This window comes from Ictidomys tridecemlineatus, chromosome 6, assembly GCF_052094955.1.
Source record: "Ictidomys tridecemlineatus isolate mIctTri1 chromosome 6, mIctTri1.hap1, whole genome shotgun sequence".
Lineage (NCBI taxonomy): Eukaryota > Metazoa > Chordata > Mammalia > Rodentia > Sciuridae > Ictidomys > Ictidomys tridecemlineatus.
Window position 1 is genome coordinate 182,743,101 of NC_135482.1, and position 20,519 is coordinate 182,763,619.

Consider the following 20,519-nt stretch of genomic DNA (forward strand, 5'->3'; position numbering starts at 1 on the left):
AAGACACATAGTATGTAATTTTTTTCATAGTTGTTTATGAAGTTGAGAGGGCACTTGAGCCCTTTAAATTTCTCTAATTAGGTAGTATTTCAAATATATCTATGCTTATAATAGCAATACTAGCTGCATAGTGTGACACATTACTTATTAGTGATATGTATTTATTATAACTACATAAATCAGATACAAAACAAAAATATTAACATTTATTTTAACATTTTCCTGATAAGGATAGTTTGTAAAAGTACTTGAAGATAGGTTCAATGTAGAATTCTGCCTGTCTTTGAGCTTTGCTTAGGCCTAACTAGGAATATGCAGATGACTAATCTTTGCAATCAAGGTGTTGTTTTGCTAAATGTAATCTAGGTGATCTTTGTTTAGGACCTCCTATGCTTAATCTATTAAATGAGATGAAATGCTATCTAAACAGTTTTTGTCCGTGAAAATTCTATGTCAAACGAACCACTTCTAATCTTACAAATGCTTGGTGAAATAACAAGTCAGAGTATCAAAATAATGATACATCATAATTTAGGCAATGAGTGGTACCTAAATTTCTGGTAGGACATAATGTTTTCCAATGAGAAATTGAACTTAAGTTCTCCTTACTTATTTCTAGCTTTTCAGTTTTGTTTGCTTATTCATTCATTCATTCATCCATTTAATTCATTTAACTTGCTTGGTTGTCTCCAGATTCCTTCGTTCAAGTGATCCTCATGTCTCAGCCTCCTGAGCAGCTGAAACCACAGGCATGTATAACTGTGCATAACATTATTATTTTTCCCTATTTTTTCCAGTTTTCCCAATTTTATATTTTAAAATTTGCTCCTTATGTTTTTCATTTATTCAACAATTATTTATGGAGCACCTGTTTTAGATTAAGTACTTTCTAGGGGCTTAGGGTTTGTCAGTAAACAAAACAAAGATGTCCCTGCTCATGAAGATCATATTCTACTTTTGTGAAACAGTGAACACAGTAAACATATAAACTATATTTTAAATGACAAGGACTGTGGATTTTTTAACTATTAAGGAAAAAAAAGAGACTGATGAGAGTGTCAGAGGTGGAAATTGTAGCAAGTGCAATTGCCCCGACCGGCAGGACACATCAACGTGGGCAGCGAACCTAGATGGGGAGGAATGAAGGGACAAGAGACACGAAGGGTGACAGCAAGACAAAAGTTCTGATCAGGCTGCAAACTTTTATTGTTCACACAGGGGTATTTATGGGCTGGGGATGGGGGGAGCTCTCTTATCGGCAGTTGCTAGAAGTCTTCACAAGGCGAGATAGCGCAGGATGTCTCAGGGAGATGGATGGCTGCAGGGTGTCTCCCAGGCGAGATGTCTCCTAGGGGGCTGTTTCTTGTAACTGTCAGGCTATTCTTTGAAGGAGAACTCCCTTTTGGTCCCTGGCATCTCCCCCTTACTTATATAAAATATATGACCATACCTTACCAGCCTATGTCTAATAGAGAAATCTTTAATTCTGTTACTTAGGGCTGGATAACCATACTAGCAAACATTAAGCCTACCTGTGTAGGTTAAAAATAAAGGCCTTAAACTAAAAACTATTCTGGCAATCCCTTTTGATGGTTATCAGGCATTCCTGTCTGAGAATCTCTTTTGCAGCTTCCAGTTTACTTATTTTTGGAAGTTACATTTAACTATTATTATCATTTAAAATGCCCAGGAATAGCAGTGTTTAGGCTTTGACTGTCTTTGCTAAGTGTTTAAGATGAAGCAAGTCAAACTGATTTTTGTTTCTACCTATTGTTAAGTCAGCTGAGTTACTCTGGAAATCCTTGGGAACTTCACAGCAGCTTCTCAGTTCTGCTAGTGCCATTTGCGCTAGGATGGGTCCAGGCCTTGCTTGACCATGTGGCTTCCCTTGGAAGCATCAGGGATGTCTCCCTTTTCTGATAACCCTCCTCTTCACAGCAAATGCACTGATTGGCTTTCTGTCCTCCACTGGTCTCATTAATCTCCCTGTTCAGGAGGTTATGTGGCCTAGGGTTGCAGAGCCCTTTGGAGAAGTCCCTTATTCCCTGACTCAGACTGACTCTGAGGGCAAGAGCCAAATATTGGTTTTCTTGGCCCTTTTAATTTAACTTTAATTTTAGAACTTAATCTTAAACATCCAGCAAATAAGTTTTAACAGCCTTATATTAATAGTACTGGGCTTTAATGTCTCTCTATCCTGTAGGTGATAACTCCTTATCTTAAATTAGCCCAGGTTGTGTGTTCTTAAATCAGTATCTCTGTAGAACAGCAACAAGCAATCCTTAGACCACCTATAAGCAAACTACAAACTAAAATTAACTAGGGTAAAAGCATATTTAGTTTATGTAATAGCTACCTTGAATTCTGGCAGAGTTATATATTATAATCCCCTGTTTGAGATCCTGGTAATCGTGACAAGAACCAACTTTTGGACACAACTTTTAAATGTACTGAAATCTGGTCTGCTTCTTTCATAGTTGCTCTCACATGTAGTGAGATGGGACATACAGCCTTATCTCAGGCAAGGCAGGGCTCTTTATAAATCTTAAGTACTATAGTTCTGAAGCTGATCATTTTATAAAGCCTTCATAAATTGTTGCTCAAGTTTACATGAACATTAGCTAACACATCACATCTACAACATGAACTAAAGGCTGAAAACTTTTACCCCCCCCTTTTTTTTTTTTTTTTTTAAGTAGCAAAGTACTTTTGTGTTGTACAATAAAACCTTCACACAGATTAGGCTCCCATTAACTAGAAAATACATTTAAATTGTATCTCAGTGTAAAGTAACATGGAATTTTACATATCTTATTGATAACAAATCCAGTTAGAGAACACAAATGATATAAATAAATCTCCAAGATTTTTTTTTTTTTTTTAAGCCTAAAATTACCATATAACTTCAGAACACCAGCTTGATATAATGCTCTTTTGAAGCTTCTACCTTACAGACTTCTATACCTGGAAGATATGAATTAATAGCACCATAATTACATTGATGATTTTATATTGACCAAGTTTAGCTCTTAAAGAAATAACATTACAATATTGAAGAAATAACAGTTGTTATTTAACCATAGTTGTATAATTTTAAAAACTTATACATATAACCAATTTACACAGACCTTTTTCATCACTTGCTTAAACCCTTTTGTTAACTTAATCATATAGACTTTTTTTTTCCACATTTTGAAATAATACTTGTAAATTTCTGAATTTAAGCAATTATTTTATAGACATCAACATTTTATTATTGAAAACCTAGAAAAACTTATAAGCTTAATTTTTAAATTGAACCATTTGAATCACGTGAATCAAAGATATTTGGATCCCTTTTTTTTTTTTTTTTTTTTTTTTTTTTTTTTTTTTTTTTTTTTTGAGCGCTCTTTGTATATCTGCCAATTGTCATATAACTGCATAATATATGGACATACACACACACAGACATAGGACATACAACACATAACATGAGTGTAACACATACACAAGGCCTTGTAGTTTTTTTTTTTTTTTTTTTTTTTTTTTTTTTTTTTCATTGCAATGTTTAAAAACTCCACAGTTCATCAAAAATAGAACTGATCAGAAAGCATTAACTTGTCCATGAGCTCAAAAAATACAGAATCTAAGGAAAAAACAAGAGTCAAAATGACTGGCCAGTAATTAGTAAATATCATACAATTTACTTTTTGGTTTGGTCTTGTTTGTGTTCAGGTAAAAGGACACTTTTAAGAAAGGAGGATCTGTGGGGATGTAAACTTAAGAAATAAACCTGTGAGAAGGGTATAGCATCCTTTTAAATGTTGGCAGCGCGGTCTTCCATCTCCAGACGATGATAGTGAACCTGTATGGGCTTAGAGGCTAAAATATTAATCTGTTCTTTAATAAATTGAACCAGCCTGTTTATAATGCAGGGTCCTATGGACATTATTAAAAGTAAACCCAACAAAGGGCCTAATAGTGGAAGAAGGTAGGGTAAAAATCCATTAAGCCCAGTCCAGAGGGGATTTTCAAATAGTTCCCTTCGTCTCTTTTCTAGATCTTCTTGAAGCTGCTTAATTTTAGTCCGTACTATGCTTGATTTATTGGCATAAAAGCAGCATCGTTCCCCTAAGGCCAAGCAAACACCTCCCTGGTTAGCTGTCAGCAAATCTAAGCCTCGTCTGTTTTGAAGGACAACTTCTGCCAGGGAGTCTATTTGGTCCTGTATATCTTTAATGGTTCCTGATAGAGTTTGTACATCATCTATAAGTTGCTGAGATAGACGACGGTAAGAGTGTATAGCTGTGCCTAAGCCAGCTGTACCTGTGCCCACAGCAGCTGTAATTCCAAGGGTGGCAAGGAGTGGTAAGGCCTGTATTGCCCTCCTATGTCTTTTAACTAAGGTGTCTAGGCTAGGAATGGGTAGAGGTTCATCTCCTGGGACAATAGTTATATCAGGGAGTAATAAGGCAAGAACACAGCCACCGGTCCAATTCGCTGGAAGCCTGGGGAAGGCTGAGTTTCCTCCACACATAAAAACTGTGCCACTGGGGGGACAGAGATGGGGTGGGTGAGGAATAATATTTTACTATTGAGCAATTTCCAAAGGAAGTAACTCTAACATCAATATCATAGGTATTATTCTGCATTGCGCCTAACTTACCTATGGAGGCCTCCTCCACCAGGTGCTTGCTGATAGTTTTAGTGCGGCAGTTCACTGCAGTGCTCCGGGGACCGAAGGCTCACTCGGAAGCCTTGGAACGTCTCAAGTTGTGCACCCCCTAGAGTGGCTCTCCAGCCCGGAGCCCTGGAGCGAAGGTCGGCTTCAGAATTTCCAGCAGTCTGGTCTTGTGATCTGGTTGGGCAGGGTCATCTCGCTGGGGAACTCCAAAATGTTAGACCAGGATGCAAGAAAAGACCACTGACTCCAATTAAAATCAAATTAAAGCAAGCTTATTATTTTGACAGGCCGGGCTGCCTCTCCCTCCCAAAACGGCGGGAACAAGACAGCCCCCACCTTTCCTATAGCCCAGCTTAATAGCCCAGAAAGTTACACAAAGGGGAGGTTAAAGATAACAGAACTCTGACAAGCATCACACGAATGGTAGTTTACATTTTTTGCCAGCCCCAACATCAGAATTTATGAGGACCATTAGAGTCTCAGAGAGGGTCGTTGTCTGGCCAGGGAAGGCCAATATTTATGAGGTGTCACTAAGTTTCAGAGAGGGCTGCTATCTGGTCAGAGAGCCAGGCATGGGTGAGTTCAAGGCATGGGCAGGCATTCCAAGCAGGTTCAGAATTTGTAGTAATTTATAGTAAATCTGTCTTGTTCCTGCTGGGATGGCTGCAACTCCATTAATATCTGTGGCCAGTATTTTTATTTTTCCAGTGAAATCATTATCAATAATACAAGGGAAGACCTGAACACCTTGTAAGGTAGTAGAGGCTCTTCCAAGAATAAGGGCACACGTATGAGATGAAGGGGGACCCATAATTCCAGTGGGTATTATCTGGGGCCCTTGCATGGAGTCTAATATTGTATTGGTGGTGGCACAGAGGTCCAATCCTGCGCTGCCTGGGGTGGCTCGTTGGAGGGAGGCAATCGTGGAGAAGGATTTTGAGGTAGGTTGGGAGTTTGGGAGGGAACAAACCTTATTGCCCCTAGGTTTGTCCTGGGGGAGGTCGGGGCCAGGGGCCGGCCCCGCAGGGAGTTTCCCGGGAAGCGGGAAGAAGTAGGCTGTCCAAGGGCATTTGTCTTAGATCTACACTCACTAGCCCAGTGACGACCTCTACCACATCTAGGGCAAGGGGTGGCTGGGGGCGGTTTAGCCCCGGTTTGAGGAGACACCATCCCTAGGCTTTGCTTGCCTGTCGGACACTCGCGTGCAAAATGGCCAGGCTGTTTACAAGTAAAGCAAGTACGTGAGCCAGGATTGCGAAAGGCCTTGGTAAAGGCAGCACCTATGGCCAGACCCATGGCATGGGCTGCACCCACCCCGGCACAGAGTCTAATAAAGTCAGAAAGTTCCCCTTTGTCCTTATGTGGTCGAAGAACATCCTGACATGCCGGGTTGGCGTTTTCAAAGGCAAGATGTTTTACAAAGGGGCTTTCGCTTTCGCTTGGTCCAAGCAGGCGCTCCGCGGCTAGGTTAAGCCGGGCAACAAAGTCGCTATAAGGCTCGTCAGGCCCTTGTCGGATTTTTGCCAGGGAAGTGGTAGCCGAGCCCTTTTGAGGGAGGCGTCTCCAAGCCTGTAAGCCAGCCGTCTGAATCTGCGCCAAAAGTCCAGCAGGGAAACGCGCCTGTTTAGGGTTAGTGTCAAAGGGCGCATTGCCCACTAGCTTAACATAAGTCCAGGATTTAGAGGAGGCCTTTGTTAAATTTTTTTGAGCAGTTTCCCGACAGTGCTCTTTGAAATCTGCATTCCATAACAGGAAGTCTCCGGCACTGAGGGTAGCTCGGGCTAAAAATTTCCAGTCATTAGGAGTAAGCCATTGTGCGCCGTGACTCTCTAGTAAAGCCAATGTGTAGGGCGCAGTGGGTCCATAGTGAGCACAAGCCTTTTTAAGTTTTTCAAGAAAGCGCAGGCTTAGTTTTTTGTAAGCACTCTGGGTTCCTTCCTGCCTAGGGGTGAACTCCTCATCCTCTGAGTCCTGATCTTCCTCTTGCCCTCCCCCCGCTTCATCCCCTTGATCCGTTTCCTCGGCTTCTTCCTCTAGATCTGTTTCCTCCGCTTTCTCCTCTTTGTCCTCTGCCTGGGCGGGCTTATCTGTCTGACTGCGGGTGACTGGGAAGGTGAGAACAGGCCGAGGGCGCGGCTTAGCCTTTGTATCGGATCGCCTTGGGCCAGCTCGGGTTGACTTTGTGCCTAAGGCTAATGAGCTGAGCTCAGAGTCAAGGGATCTTAATTCTTTTAAAAGTTGGATCTGTTCCCGTCTATGTTGGAGGGACTCTCGCAAGGGAGCCAGATCAGGCAGGGGAAGTGGAGAAAAAATGTCTGAGGGGGCAGTTGGCCCCTGAAGGGCCGGAGCACAAAAGGCAGGAGGGATATATGAGGGAGGGGGATGTGTAAGTCCTATAGGCTGTGGCAGGGTCCCGAGAGGTGGCGGGTCTTCTGAATGGTATCGAACTGCTTCCTTCTCCAAGGTAGCCTCCTCCCCATGGGTCAATGTGTCTCCAGGATTTAAAACTGGATAAAGGCAGTTGGTAACCGTTGGAGCCTTATTTATTAGGGTGGGGTTTGGAGTGGGACCAGGAAGGTTCCCAGGGTCCTGGGGAGACTGAGAAGGGTCTGTGTCTATACTAACTGAAGGGCATGCCGAGGGGGGACAAGAGGTCTTTTGCATAGCCTCTTCCCCAATCCTGACAAGTTTTAAGGTGCAATTGTCAAAGGGTGAACTTTTAAGAAGTTCATTAATTAAGTTCCAGTAAGAAAAGGTGGGAACAGGCACCTTTTCTGGGCCAAAGGATTCATAATAATCTTTTAAACAGTCTCCTACTCTAAGCCGTCTTTTACCATCAATGGTCCCTTCAAGGGGAAACCATGGACACAATTCTCCTACGTATGAAAAGAATAATTTTAAGGCCTTTTTCTTAACACGCGCCCCCCGTGTCTTGAGGGCCTCCTTGAGGCTTGACAAAAACAACTCATGTGATGAAACTGCTTGTCCCATGGTGTGTCACTCACCTTGCGTCGTCCTCGCTCTCCTCCCAGATCTGTCTCTCGGTCGTGTCTCCGAGGCGATCACACGCTCCCGCTTGGCCAAGTCTTCCCGGAGGACGGCGTTCCCCCTCAGTCAAAGGCTCGAGCCCCACACTGGGCGCCAAATGCCCCGACCGGCAGGACACATCAACGTGGGCAGCGAACCTAGATGGGGAGGAATGAAGGGACAAGAGACACGAAGGGTGACAGCAAGACAAAAGTTCTGATCAGGCTGCAAACTTTTATTGTTCACACAGGGGTATTTATGGGCTGGGGATGGGGGGAGCTCTCTTATCGGCAGTTGCTAGAAGTCTTCACAAGGCGAGATAGCGCAGGATGTCTCAGGGAGATGGATGGCTGCAGGGTGTCTCCCAGGCGAGATGTCTCCTAGGGGGCTGTTTCTTGTAACTGTCAGGCTATTCTTTGAAGGAGAACTCCCTTTTGGTCCCTGGCATGCAATGTCAAATGAGGTGATCAGAGGAGTCTTAATTGAGAAGCTTAGGATTGATTAGTGTGTAAGAAAGAAAAAGTTGGCCATGCTGATGCTTGAAGAAGAGAACCCCAGGCAGAAGAGATAGCTAGAGTAAAAGGGCAAAGGCTGGGAGGTGTTGTGAATGTTGAAGGAAGTATAAGGACATAGTGTGATTGATACAAACTAAGTGAGGCACAGAGAGGTCAGGAATCAAAGGTGGAGTTGATGATAGAGGAAACATATTCAGTGTGGTATTTGGGACCTTTGAAAGACATTGAATTTTACTCTGGGTGAAATGGGCCACCACTGGAATATTTTGAGCAGATTTTGAAGCATAATATGGTCTTACTTGTATTCTAAGATGATCTCTCTGGTAACTTTGAAGAATAACCTAATTGGAGCTGGGGATATAGCTCAGAAGTAGATTCATTTTCCCATCAATAAAGTAGAGTCCTTTCCCAGTCAATGGGTTGACTTCCTAGCACCACAAAACTAAGTGATATCATAATGGTGCAAGTTGTAAGGGTAGAAGTAGAGAGACCTACTTGAGAGATTATTGATGACAATGAGGTAAAAGGTAATGGTAGGTGGCAGTGTTATCAGTAGAGATGGTGAGATATGGTTAAGATGGTACCAACAAAAATCTTCCATTGGCTTGGCCATGGGGCATGAGAGAAAAGGGGGGATTAAGGATTGCTCCAAATTTTTCATTTGAATGAAAGGAATGAAAGAGTTGGTACCAAAATGGAGAATACTGGTAGAATAAACGTTGAGTTGACAAAGATTGAAACATAATAAAACAAAGTGTTTATTGTGTGTCTGCTGGGTAAGCAGATGTACATGGGACCTAAGTGTGGTCTAGATTGGGTATATAAGTTTGACATGCTTTAGTACTTACGTGTTATTTAATATCTCAAAAAATAGAGAAGTGGCAATAACTGAGATAGGACATTGGGGAGTTCTACTACTAAAAAGTAGTTGAAAAATGGAAATGCAAGTTATTTAAACTGAGAAGAAACAACTACTGAGGTGTCAGGAAAACCAAATGAGTGTGTTCTCATTGAAGTCAAATAAAGATAGAGTATCAGAGGAAGGAGTGATCAGCTATGTGAAATCTTGCTAGAAAGTCACATAAGGAGATGTCTGAAATTTTCTATTTAATTTAGCAACAAGGAGATAATTGGTGACTTGATCAGATCAGTGTAGGAAGTGTGGTGGGAGTAAAGCCAGATTGGAATGGATTTAGGAGAGAAAGAAAAGAAGGGAATTGGAGACTGTGAGTCCAGTCAATCTGTCTGAGGATTTTTGCCAAAAACAGGAGAAGGAGTTGGAAGAAATGGAATAAAGGAGTTTTTTAAAGGAAGCATATTTGTGTGCCAATGGAAATTATCAGTAGAGATTAGAAAATTATAATAGAAGAAAGAACAGAGGAAGCAGAAGAACTTTTATAAGTCAGTTTAATAAGCCCTTTCAGAATGCAGTATAACTTTTGAAAGTTACAAATAATAACAAAAATTCACCAATTATTTAAAGTATCTATAAATGGTTCTAATGGCATAAACAAGTAAAGAAATATTAATTCAAATGTATCTACTAAATTTTAGTAAAATCAGCAAGACTCATAGCTACATTGGTCGACTAGGACTTCCCTATAAAATAACACAGACTTGGTGATTCCTAAAACAGATTTCATTTTCTCACAGTTCTGGATGCTAAAATTTCAAAATCAAGGTATAGGCAGTTTGGATTTCTTGTGTGGCTTATCTCATTAGCTTATAATACCTGCTTTCTCATAGTGTCCTCACATCATCTTTGCTGTGCGGAGCACATGTCTGTGTTCATTTTTTTTTTCTTGTAAAGATATCAGTCCTATTTGATTTCTATGGCCTAATTTTACCATAATTGCCTCTTTAAAGGACCTGTTCTGATTTGGATTAGGTCCTGCAGAAGCTCCTGTGTTAATGCAAGAATGTTCAGAGATGAAATAATCAGATTGTGACAGCTATGAACTAATCAGTGGATTAATCCACTTAATGGATTAATAATTTGAATGGACTAACTGATTGGTAATTATACACAGGTGGGAAGTGGTGGAGGAGGTAGGTCACTGGAACATGCTTTGGGGATTTATATTTTGCCTTTGGAACCTTGTTCTCTCTCTACTTCCTAGATCTTATGAGGTGAGCAGCTTTCTTTTACCATGCCCTTCCACCAAAATGTTCTGTGCCATCTTTGGCTCAGAGCAATGGAGTTACCTGGCCATGGACTAAGACCTCTAAAGCTATAAGCCAAAATAAACTTTTCCTTCTCTAAGTTGTTCTTTTCAGGTATTTTGGTCATAGAAATGCATATCTAGCTAACACAGGCCTTATCTCCAAATACAGTCACATTTTGAGGTCCTTGGGGTTAGGACTTCTAATTCAGGCAACAACAGTGTTTATTCTGCCTTACCCCTCTTCGTGGCTCTGCTGTGGGGAGTAACTTTATTTGGGCTATAGTATGCAGAGTTCCTTTATATAAAAATGTTCTTAGAAACAACAAAGATGTTGGTGGCAAGCAATTAAGATGAGCCCAGCTTCACAGTACAAACAAAATGATGGAAAAACCAAAAAGTCCCATTGGAATCACAATTAACCCTGAGGGTTGAGAAGGATATGAGTCTCCTTCAAGTCAGGAGTAATCAGAACAAGTATGAGGTTGACTTTTTAAAGCACTCCCAACCTCATATAGGCACATCAATATAGTCTCACTGGCACCCAGAGGTTAAAAACAACTCTGACAAAAACACTGACTGAATAATAAGAAACTCTGATCCAGAGGTGACTCCTAGGAAACAAGACTTAAAAATAAAGTTTAACACACCCCTAGCAGTTCAGGAAACCACCTGCATACCTAGATTATGTCCACTCAAAAGTGACTGTCATGAGTTGAGCTGCTATGTATTAAAGAAATTAAGACAGTGTGTTCAAATGAAAATAATGATTAAGGTTTTATTCATTCACTGCAATGGTAAACAAGAGCCCAGAAAGAAGGTACCAGCTCCCCCATTGTTTCAGTACCAATAGGTGAGATCAACATACTATAGGGGAGCTAATAGTGGGAAAGTATAGATTACTGGTTCAGAGTGAAGTGTCTTCAAAGGTTTCCCTCCACCCCCTAATAAGAGGATATCTACAGAAGTTCCTGGGGAGGAACATCCAAAAAGGGCACTGTGAGAGAGGTGCCTGAGCTAATAATGCATGTAGGCTAAAGCAAGGCTGACCAGGGGTGCTGAGTCCTTGACTTTAGCTCCTTTAGAGACTGCAAAGCACTGTGCATCACACCTGAATTGAGAGGGCAGCTTCTGCCATGTGGCCTACCAGGTAGATCTTTTTATTTTTATATCAAAGATTGAACCCAGGGGCGTCTAAGCACTGAGCCACATCCCCAACTCTTTTTTATTTTGAGACAGGGCCTTTCTGAGCTGGTTTGAGCCTCACTATAAGTTGCTGAGGCTGGTTTTGCACTCTTCATCCTCCTGCCTCAACCCCACAAGCTGTTGGGATTTACAGGAGTGTGCCACCACATCCAGCCCTATCATTGGATCTGAAAGATCACACATAGATTTTTGGTCAGGAGCTGTAGCTGTAGTACTTCTATCAAACAAAAGGGGATCATCCATGCTACTATTAGGCAGTTAAGAATACTGGGCAAAAAATGTAAATGCTCTGAACTGTAAACAAACAAACAAACAAACAACAACAATATATATATTGTTGGGACTTAGGCAGAACCTGTTACCAGTAAATGATTATGATAACTCCTGAATGAAAACAAAAAAATATCTACATTATGAAACAAAACAATTTGTGAGATGTGAAAACAGGGAAATTTTGCCCAAGTGACACTCACAAGAAAGAAAAGTATAACAAACAAACGAGATTAAAATAAATAAATAAATTAAAGCTGCCATTAAGGGCTGGGATTGTAGTTTAGTGGTAGAGCACTTGCCAGACATGCTGGAGGCCCTGGATCTATGCCCTATTGTGCAAAAAAAAAAAAAAAAAAAAGGAACAGAAAGGAGCTGCCATTGAAAGGACCCAGTTGGTGGACTTAGCAAAGACTTCAAGTCAGCAATCATGAATATATTCAAAATATGTTCAAAGAACTAAAAGAATCAAGCTTAAAGAAGTAAAAGAATGTGGATAGCAGAGTCTTATCAAATACAGAATGTCCATAAAAAGTGAAATCATGAAAAAGAGCCAAGTAGAAATTCTGAAGCTAAATTATATAATAAATCAATATGAATATTTTAGAAAGGCATTCCCATAGATTTTAGCAAATAGAAGAAAGGGTCCATGTACTTAAACAAAAATCTATGGAAATCATACAACCTGAAGAACAGAAAGAAAAAAAATATGTTGAAAACTGAACAGAATTTAGAAAAAAAATGTGAGAGACTACTAGGACCAGAAAAAAAAATGCATAATGAGAATACCAGAAGGAGAAAATAAAAATAGTCAGAAAAAAAATCCAAGAAATAATCACTGGAAACACAACGATGTATACAGTAATTACCTTCAGAGTCTCTGAAAACTGTGATATTCAAGTGGATGAATCAGGACAGCTGTGGAGAATTCTCCTGCTATATTTGCTCATGTGGGTCAGATAGCATTAGGGGAAAGCTGGATGGAACTAGAGTAGCAATCAGAACAAGCAAATAAAAATATTAGGGGACACAGCAATGAAGGGGACATACAGGTGATTGTACAGACCAGAGAATTTAGACTGGACAAGGAGAGGAGGTCCAGAGCATTAAGGGAATGAGGAACAGAGAAAGGAAATCATGTTAATGAAGGACAGTCCTTCATGTGCCACATGGAATAGAACCATTTAGGGAACTAGGAATACAGGGCACTGGAAAAGTCATGTGTATGTATATGAAACTTGCCAGCATTAAGTCTGAAGTTTTTGTTGTTGTTGTTGTTGTTGTTGTTTTGGTTTTTTTTTTTTTTTTTGGTACTGGGGATTGAACTCAGGGGCACTCAACCACTGAGCCATATCCTAACCCCTATTTTGTATTTTATTTAAAAAAGAGTCTCACTGATTTGCTTAGCGCCTTACTGTTGCTAAGGCTGGCTTTGAGCTCGTGATCCTCCTGTCTCAGCCTCTTGTATGGCTGGGATTACAGGCATGTGCTACCACGCCCAGCAAGTCTAAAGTTTTGATGGATTGAGCAGGATCGAATCAAGAACCAGAAGTCGAATGTTCCCTTTTTCTGTGGACTGTGTGCTTAAAATTCAATTGCTTCAACTGCAATTATAATTCTCATTGTGTATCATAATGTGACCCTTTTGACTTGACCACGGAGGGTTGACAATTATATTCTGTTCAATAGTCTTTGACCTCATAATTTCTCCATGAATCTGGGTATATTTTCTTAGTTCTACTCTGTACAATATTTCCTGGGCCAGCTAAATCTACATTCTATATTCTTTTCTTTAACCATATTCTTGTTTCAGTCCTGAGTAATTTTACTGAGTGTATTAACCAAAGTATTTATCCACAAAAAGCAGCATAGATCTCATTTTGCATTACAATACATATGTTATAAAGTGCAAAACTATCTCATGGATTAATTCAAAGGCCTTCTGAGAACAGCCCCCTACTAGACAGAGCTGAACTCTGGTGGTTTAAGAGCATCTACCTCCATATGACTGTAAGCTGTGAAATCAGAAGCTGCCATCATAGGCAAAAACTAGTCAGAGAGCTATTTAATTTGGGTTCTGGGCAGCTGCCTCAAAGCAAATGAATACTTTTGTTCCAAGTCCCAGTTCTCTATAGAGGTTTTCCACCCGATGTCAGATTAGCAAAATATAAACTATATCTGAAGCCTCAGCAGCAAGGGATTCTAATTCTGGAAATTGTAGGGTTTTTGTTTTTTTCTATCCAACCCATACATACTAGAAAGGTATTAGGGTGAATGTTGAATGTTAGACTATTTTCTATCAGGTATATGATTTTGGCCTTTAATTTAATTTGGAATAGAGTAACATCACTAAATGCACTTACAAAATACGATGATGCCAAAGACTTTATATACATATTCAACCCCAAACTCAATATGTGAATTTCTAGTATTTTCCTAAGAAAGTTTTAAATAGAAAAATATTATTTGAAGATGATTGCTTCTGGCAGAAAAGTAAAACTTGGGGCTTTCTAAGCTTGAAAAGGCTAGTGAGAGTAATCTATATCATGACCACCATCATTATTTATACATTTGGACAACAAACCTATTCTCTCCTGATTCCAAACCTGTATGGAAATGTGTAAGTCACAGAGGAAGAAATCATCTGTTTTTCATAGGTGCAAATCTAGGATAGAAAAACATATCTTGGATTTTGAAAAATACCTTTATCTTACTTTTTCCCATCTATGGAACTTATAAAAAAAAAGTTCTCAATAGAGCAGTTGTAACAGAATACTCTGAAACCATGCAACTGAAGGACCTAAGCAAATAGATGTCTCATGATCTTACCAATAAGAATCCTTCTATCAAATGATGATACTAGTATAAAGAGCAGGGCTAACTTCTCCCCTAATTTTTCCTGAGACCTTTTCTGAGCTTACCAGGAAATTTATAGAGGGAGGGGATGATTTCTCCCACTGTCATTGATGCTGCCACTAGGATCATGAACAAGGAACACTAATATCACTTCAAATATTTGCAGAGCTATCCACTATGTGAACTGCTCCCATGGCACTCAAGATCCAGAAGATTTTGAGATTGAAAGCCCAAGGCAGATTTATAGTTGTCATTAGAGAATATATATTGTTGGGAAGAGTAGAGTTCCAGGAAGTATGTGTGGGCTGAGTGACACACCAGAGCTGTGGCGATGGAGTTAATTAAAGGAGGCTCAGGGAGGTAGGTATAATTTTGGTCTGGCAGAAATACTGGTGTGGAAACTCAGAGTGTAGTTCTTATGCAGATATGAGGGGGAAGAAAAGTCATGATTTACCTCATACTAGAGGATCTGACCAGTTTACAATTTCATTTAAAAAAATGAGTTTGATCTTTTAGGAGATGTAATTCTTAATTACCTACTTCTCACTAGATGATTAATTCTTCTTAAAGTCTCTCTGAATCTAGTCTTTATGACATCGTGTTTTTCCAAATATATTTCATCATTCTATTACAAGTTCAAGAAAGAATTTTTATTTCAAATGAATAAGCCATCCCGTTTTCATATTCTCCACGTAAACCCTACCATCCAGAGTCCTTATATTGAAAGCTTATTTTCTTCATTGTATTTTCTTTTGAGAATTAAGAAGCATGTTAGGATTTTCAATTGGATACTATACGATGTTTCATAATTCTAAACTATCTTGAGGATAAAGCTGAGATTATTCAACCAAAGGAAAACAAATGTTCTCATTTCTAGCCCAGTCTTCTTCAAATGAATACTAATTTCCATGAAGAAAATTTACTTTTATTTTCTTTCATTCTGTCCCTAAAAACCTTTATCTTCTTACCTTAATAAAGAGTCTCTCTGATTTATTCTGTTAATTAGTCACACAGTTCTGCATCTTGTTAGAAAATCCAACAAATGTAAAGATGTTCTGTTGCCCAAGTATTTATAAATAAGCCATGGAGTGAATACAAAGAGATAATTTTTCATTATTGGAAAGAAAGATAAAAAACATACTTTTATCTTACCTTTAAGCAACAAATAATAGCAAGTGGTCTATTGTCTTTATAATAAGTGTAGGCTTATTTTTGCTTGGATTTTCTTAAATGCTCATGATACCCATTTAACATTTTTAAATCACTAATGTTTTTATAAAACAATGAGGAATAATATTCAAAAGCACATGTGAGGTCTATTTTTATCTCATTAAATACATTGAGTTAAGTGCTTTTTCAGTTTATTTTATTTTACATCCCTGGTACAAAGAGAATTCAATTTTCAAGAACACACAATGATAACGTAAGCAGTGCTTTACATTTTCTTTTCTCCATTCAGGAACCTGGTTTAATATGAGCTCAGAATAAAGGAAAAGAAAACAAACCCTTGCTAACTAACAGCTACAAAATTCTAGCAAAATTAGGTGGTCCCTGATCACTTTCTTCTTTTGTAGAAAAACAGATTACCAAAACAGCATTAATTAGATCATCTCAGACCTGAATCCTCAGTAGAATAGCATGAAAACAAAAACTGACAACAGGAACATGGGTTCCAATAACCGAAATGCACCTGGCCCACTGACCAATGTTGTCTTCTATCAGATTGTGAGAACACGCCTCTTAATTTCTGCCTTGTCATTATAATTCCTATCTGTTCCCATAATCTAGTGAGGCTCATATTCTGCACAAATTCTGGCACATGACATGCTGGCATTATTATTACTGTAATTACTCCTAAACTTTTTGAAGCCAGATCAATTAAAGGCTTGTGTTGCATATACAGGTATTGCTACAGTAGTTTTTTTTTTTTAAATAAATCCTTTAACTGTATTTTAACTAGGATTTTTGTACTTTAAGAAATAAGATATTCAACCTTTAAAAACCTTTTTTCTTAATGTCTACCACAGTGTTCTAGCAGGATGTAGCACGTGCTTAAGTAAGTGTTAGAGTAACAATTTGAAATCTACAAAGAATTTACTAATCTAAGTTATCTTGGGGGGTTGGAGAGAGAAATCAGGAAACTGAAATATAGAGAAGCTGAATGATATGACAAAGATCAAAAAATCAATGATTGACAAAAAGAAGAATGGAGATCCAGCCTTATGCCTAGCTCATTTCTAATGGACATATGGACATGAAAATAAGAAATTTCTAAAAATGTCACCACTTTTTTCTTATTTCTTTTTTTTTTCATAGAAAATATGGTACAGTAGTATCTTATTATGACTTGTTACTTAAAATATAATAATTCAACATATATCCTATTAGTATATATATATATATATATATATATATATATATATAGAGAGAGAGAGAGAGAGAGAGAGAGAGACTTTAAATAGTTGATAACATAATACTATAAAAGTGAAGACATGGAGGCAAATGTAAGTTCAGTCTTATTTTCCTTACATGTTAGTTAAAATAGTAAAACTTGTCTGACAGGGTTATTCTTGTTTTTTAATTCTATGTAACATATGTAATACTTGTTTGGATGTGAGGTGTCCCCCAAAAGCTCACATGTGATACAATGCAAGAAGATTCAGAGGAGAAATGATTGGGTTGTGAGAGTCTTAACCTAATCAGTGAATCAATCCCCTGACAGGGATTAACTGAGTGGTAACTAAAGTGGTAGGGTGTGGCTGGAGGAAATGGGAATTGGAGACATAGCTTTGGGGTATATATTTGTATCTGGCAAGAGGAGACATCCCTCTCTGCTTTCTGATCATCATGTGAGCTGTTTCCCTCCGCTACACTCTTCTGCCATGATATTGGAGCCCCATATTGAACCCTGAGGAATGGAGCCTGTGGTCTATGGATTGAGACCTCTGAAATCATGAGCCCCTAAAAATGCCTTTCCTCCTCTAAATTCTGGGTGGATCCTTTAATATAGCAGTGAAAACCATGACTAAAACATTACTATTCCACTATGATTATATATATAAAATCATATATAATATTGCTATATCATGTAATAATATGGTTGATATGATTACATAATTTATGTTAAATTACAGATAAGATATATTATTATATTAAACTTGTGTTCAAAATTGAGATTATGATAAAAATCTTGGATATTCACAACAATCTCTTGATGGATCCCACCAAATACTAAAGATAAATTAAAACAAAAGCAGATTGGAGTGCAGAGTTTCAGTGTGAGAGTATAAAAAGGCAACCAGGAGGGTGAAGAGATTTCTTGCATGCTCAAATTCTACTTAAATGAACATCTGTACAGTAGGCCAAAAGTATCAATTTCTAATTTATTTTGTGTAAACTTGAAAACAGATGGTGTTCATTTTTAGTTGACAGAAAATATTTAAATACAATTTATTAGATTTTATCCTATTTCTCAATTTGTGTTATTCATCTTGTCTCTATGACCAAACTACCTGATAAGAGTAATTTTTAGACAGAAAAGTTATTTCAGTTCACAATTTCAGTGATTCAGTCCATGGCCAACCAGCTCCATTTCTCTGGGCCCAAGATGAGGCAAAATATTTTGGCAGAAGAGCATAGTAGAGGAAAGTAGCCCATCTCATGGTAGACAGGAAGTAGAGAGAGAACAAGGGAAAGGGGGTCACAAAAAAGATGAACACTTCCATTGCATGCCCCCAGTGACTGACCTCTTTGAGCTATGCCCCCACCTGCCTACAGTTACTACACAGTGAGTTCATTCAAACTATGTTGGGCTGATTAAGTTATAGCTCCCACAATCTAATCATTTCACCTCTGAATAACCCTATTTTAACACAGAAGCTTTGGAGGGGCACCTCACATACAAACCATGGCATTATGTGATATCAAGTAGCTCATAATAATATGGTTCTCAATTTCATTGTTACATTGGCCATATTTTAATCATAATGTGGAAAAAATATATAACAATACATATTTTTGTTTCCTTAAACTTTTCCTTAAAAATATAATTATAATTATTAACATAACTACAAGTTCTAATTTAAACAGAGTTCATTTGGATTTAATTTAGTTCTATAAGATGAGGTTTTTCTCTCTCTACCTCATCATGCCAAATAAAAAGGGCTATCGAGATTTTGAATAAATTTGGAGATAATTTTTTGTATGGTCTGAAAAATAGGGGCTATAGAAAGTTCATGGAGACGTACCTCATTAATAGTTAATCATTTTAGAGTAACTAAAACTGAGTGTGGAACTGAGTTGACAGGGTATAACTGGGATAATCTGATCAAAAAATATACCTAAAACATAGCTAATTGATTGTGTCTAAATAAGTGAACTCTTACTACCCTACTCAAGCCATTTCTGTTTGTTTAAATGATTTTGTTTCCTCTTACTACTTATCACTACCTGATATTCTGTATTTATTTTTTAAACTTTTATTAAATCCCCTAAGCAAGGTATTTAATATGCACTAGATAAATATCTTTTGAATAAATAAGTACTGAGGGAAAGTAAACAAGGATTGATTTCAAATCTGAGCTCCAAATAAAAAGTCTCAAGGGAAGCAAGAATTTTACGTGTTTATATATCATCGAACTTCTATGCATTTTCTTAATTCTGCTTAGTTGGTTTCTTAAATTATCCATAATGATGTTTAATAATTCCTTTATGAAATGCTGAGTAGAGAACATGGTCCAAAATGAGTCTGACTATTGGTAATGTATAAATTAATATTTTATAATGTTTTAATCATTGATTGTCTCTGTAATTATTGAATGTGTGAAATAATTATAATTTGGTGTGTCAGTTGAAATTAGATTGAAACTTTAACCTTTATTATGATGCAAGTTATTTGAAATTTTAACTAACCTTTATTATGTTGCAAGTAATTATAAGAGAAAGCAAACTCTATTTGATAATGGTAAAGAGAAAATGAATGAGACTGAAAATAATATACTTTTTAGCTAGAAAATAATATGGCTGAGAAAAATTTGACAACACATTCACAGGTAGATTGCACTTTTGATCAAAATTGTCCATATAAGCTCTAAGTAAAGAAGGAAAAGATGGCAATGAAACTTCATGATTGTAAAACTTGTCTTCCTGGACCCTACAAAATGATAGAAAAAATTTATAAGGCATTGAAATAATGGAACAACTGAGAAAGAAACACTCAGTGAGAACATGATCATTCAATGAAATGAGTAGAGTGTACTAACATGTTCTATTCATATTTAGTAATTTATTAGTATAGTGCTCTTAATTCCAAAGATCTAATAAAGTTCATATTGATGCTATTCACAGAGATTATTTTTAGATACAACATATTTGAATTGTTAACAACATATATAATTCTTTTTTCTCTGAAAAGAAGATTTTTAACCTTAAGTCTTCTCTATTTAAAAAACCAATAAGGAATAACATACCCAGGCAATTTTAGGTATTTTTTATCAGAGGATGGCTTGAACAGAGAGTTTATGGTGGTACTTTAGTAGGAAAGTAATAATGATATTTTTTCTGATAAGGGCCAAGAGAAGGGGAACATCTAGAGTCTGATTATATCAATGGATGTTGATATTCAGGTATATGCTAAGTCCCTGACCCCAAAAGACAGAATGAAAGTAATGTGTCTGGAGGCAGCAGTGAGAAAATGGGAGCAAACATCACCTATTTTAAAATTTAATTTTAAGAAAATAAGATATTTCACATAAACAGCTTTTGTAATGTGTAATTTCAAACCTCAAACAGGTATTATTGTTTTGAACCAGGGATTGAACC

The 20,519-nt window shown here is 37.9% G+C and overlaps 2 protein-coding genes across 4 annotated transcripts in view; one reads left to right on the plus strand and one right to left on the minus strand.

Moving 5' to 3' along the window:
* Positions 1–20,519, plus strand: part of Gpc5 (glypican 5) — a 1,280,165-nt gene that overhangs the window by 500,478 nt on the left and 759,168 nt on the right. The window lies entirely within an intron of this gene.
* On the minus strand, positions 1,183–8,134 carry LOC144365184 (uncharacterized). Its single transcript, XM_078016201.1, has 2 exons — positions 4,646–8,134; positions 1,183–2,964 (listed from the first exon to the last, which is right to left on the minus strand). Exon 1 carries the CDS (start codon positions 7,652–7,654, stop codon positions 5,513–5,515), a length of 2,142 nt encoding a protein of 713 aa, XP_077872327.1. The 5' UTR covers positions 7,655–8,134; the 3' UTR covers positions 1,183–2,964; positions 4,646–5,512.

What these genes read in the sequence shown, in the direction of transcription:
- LOC144365184 (XM_078016201.1), bottom strand. Translation starts at nt 7,654, where the DNA reads ATGGGACAAGCAGTTTCATCACATGAGTTGTTTTTGTCAAGCCTCAAG.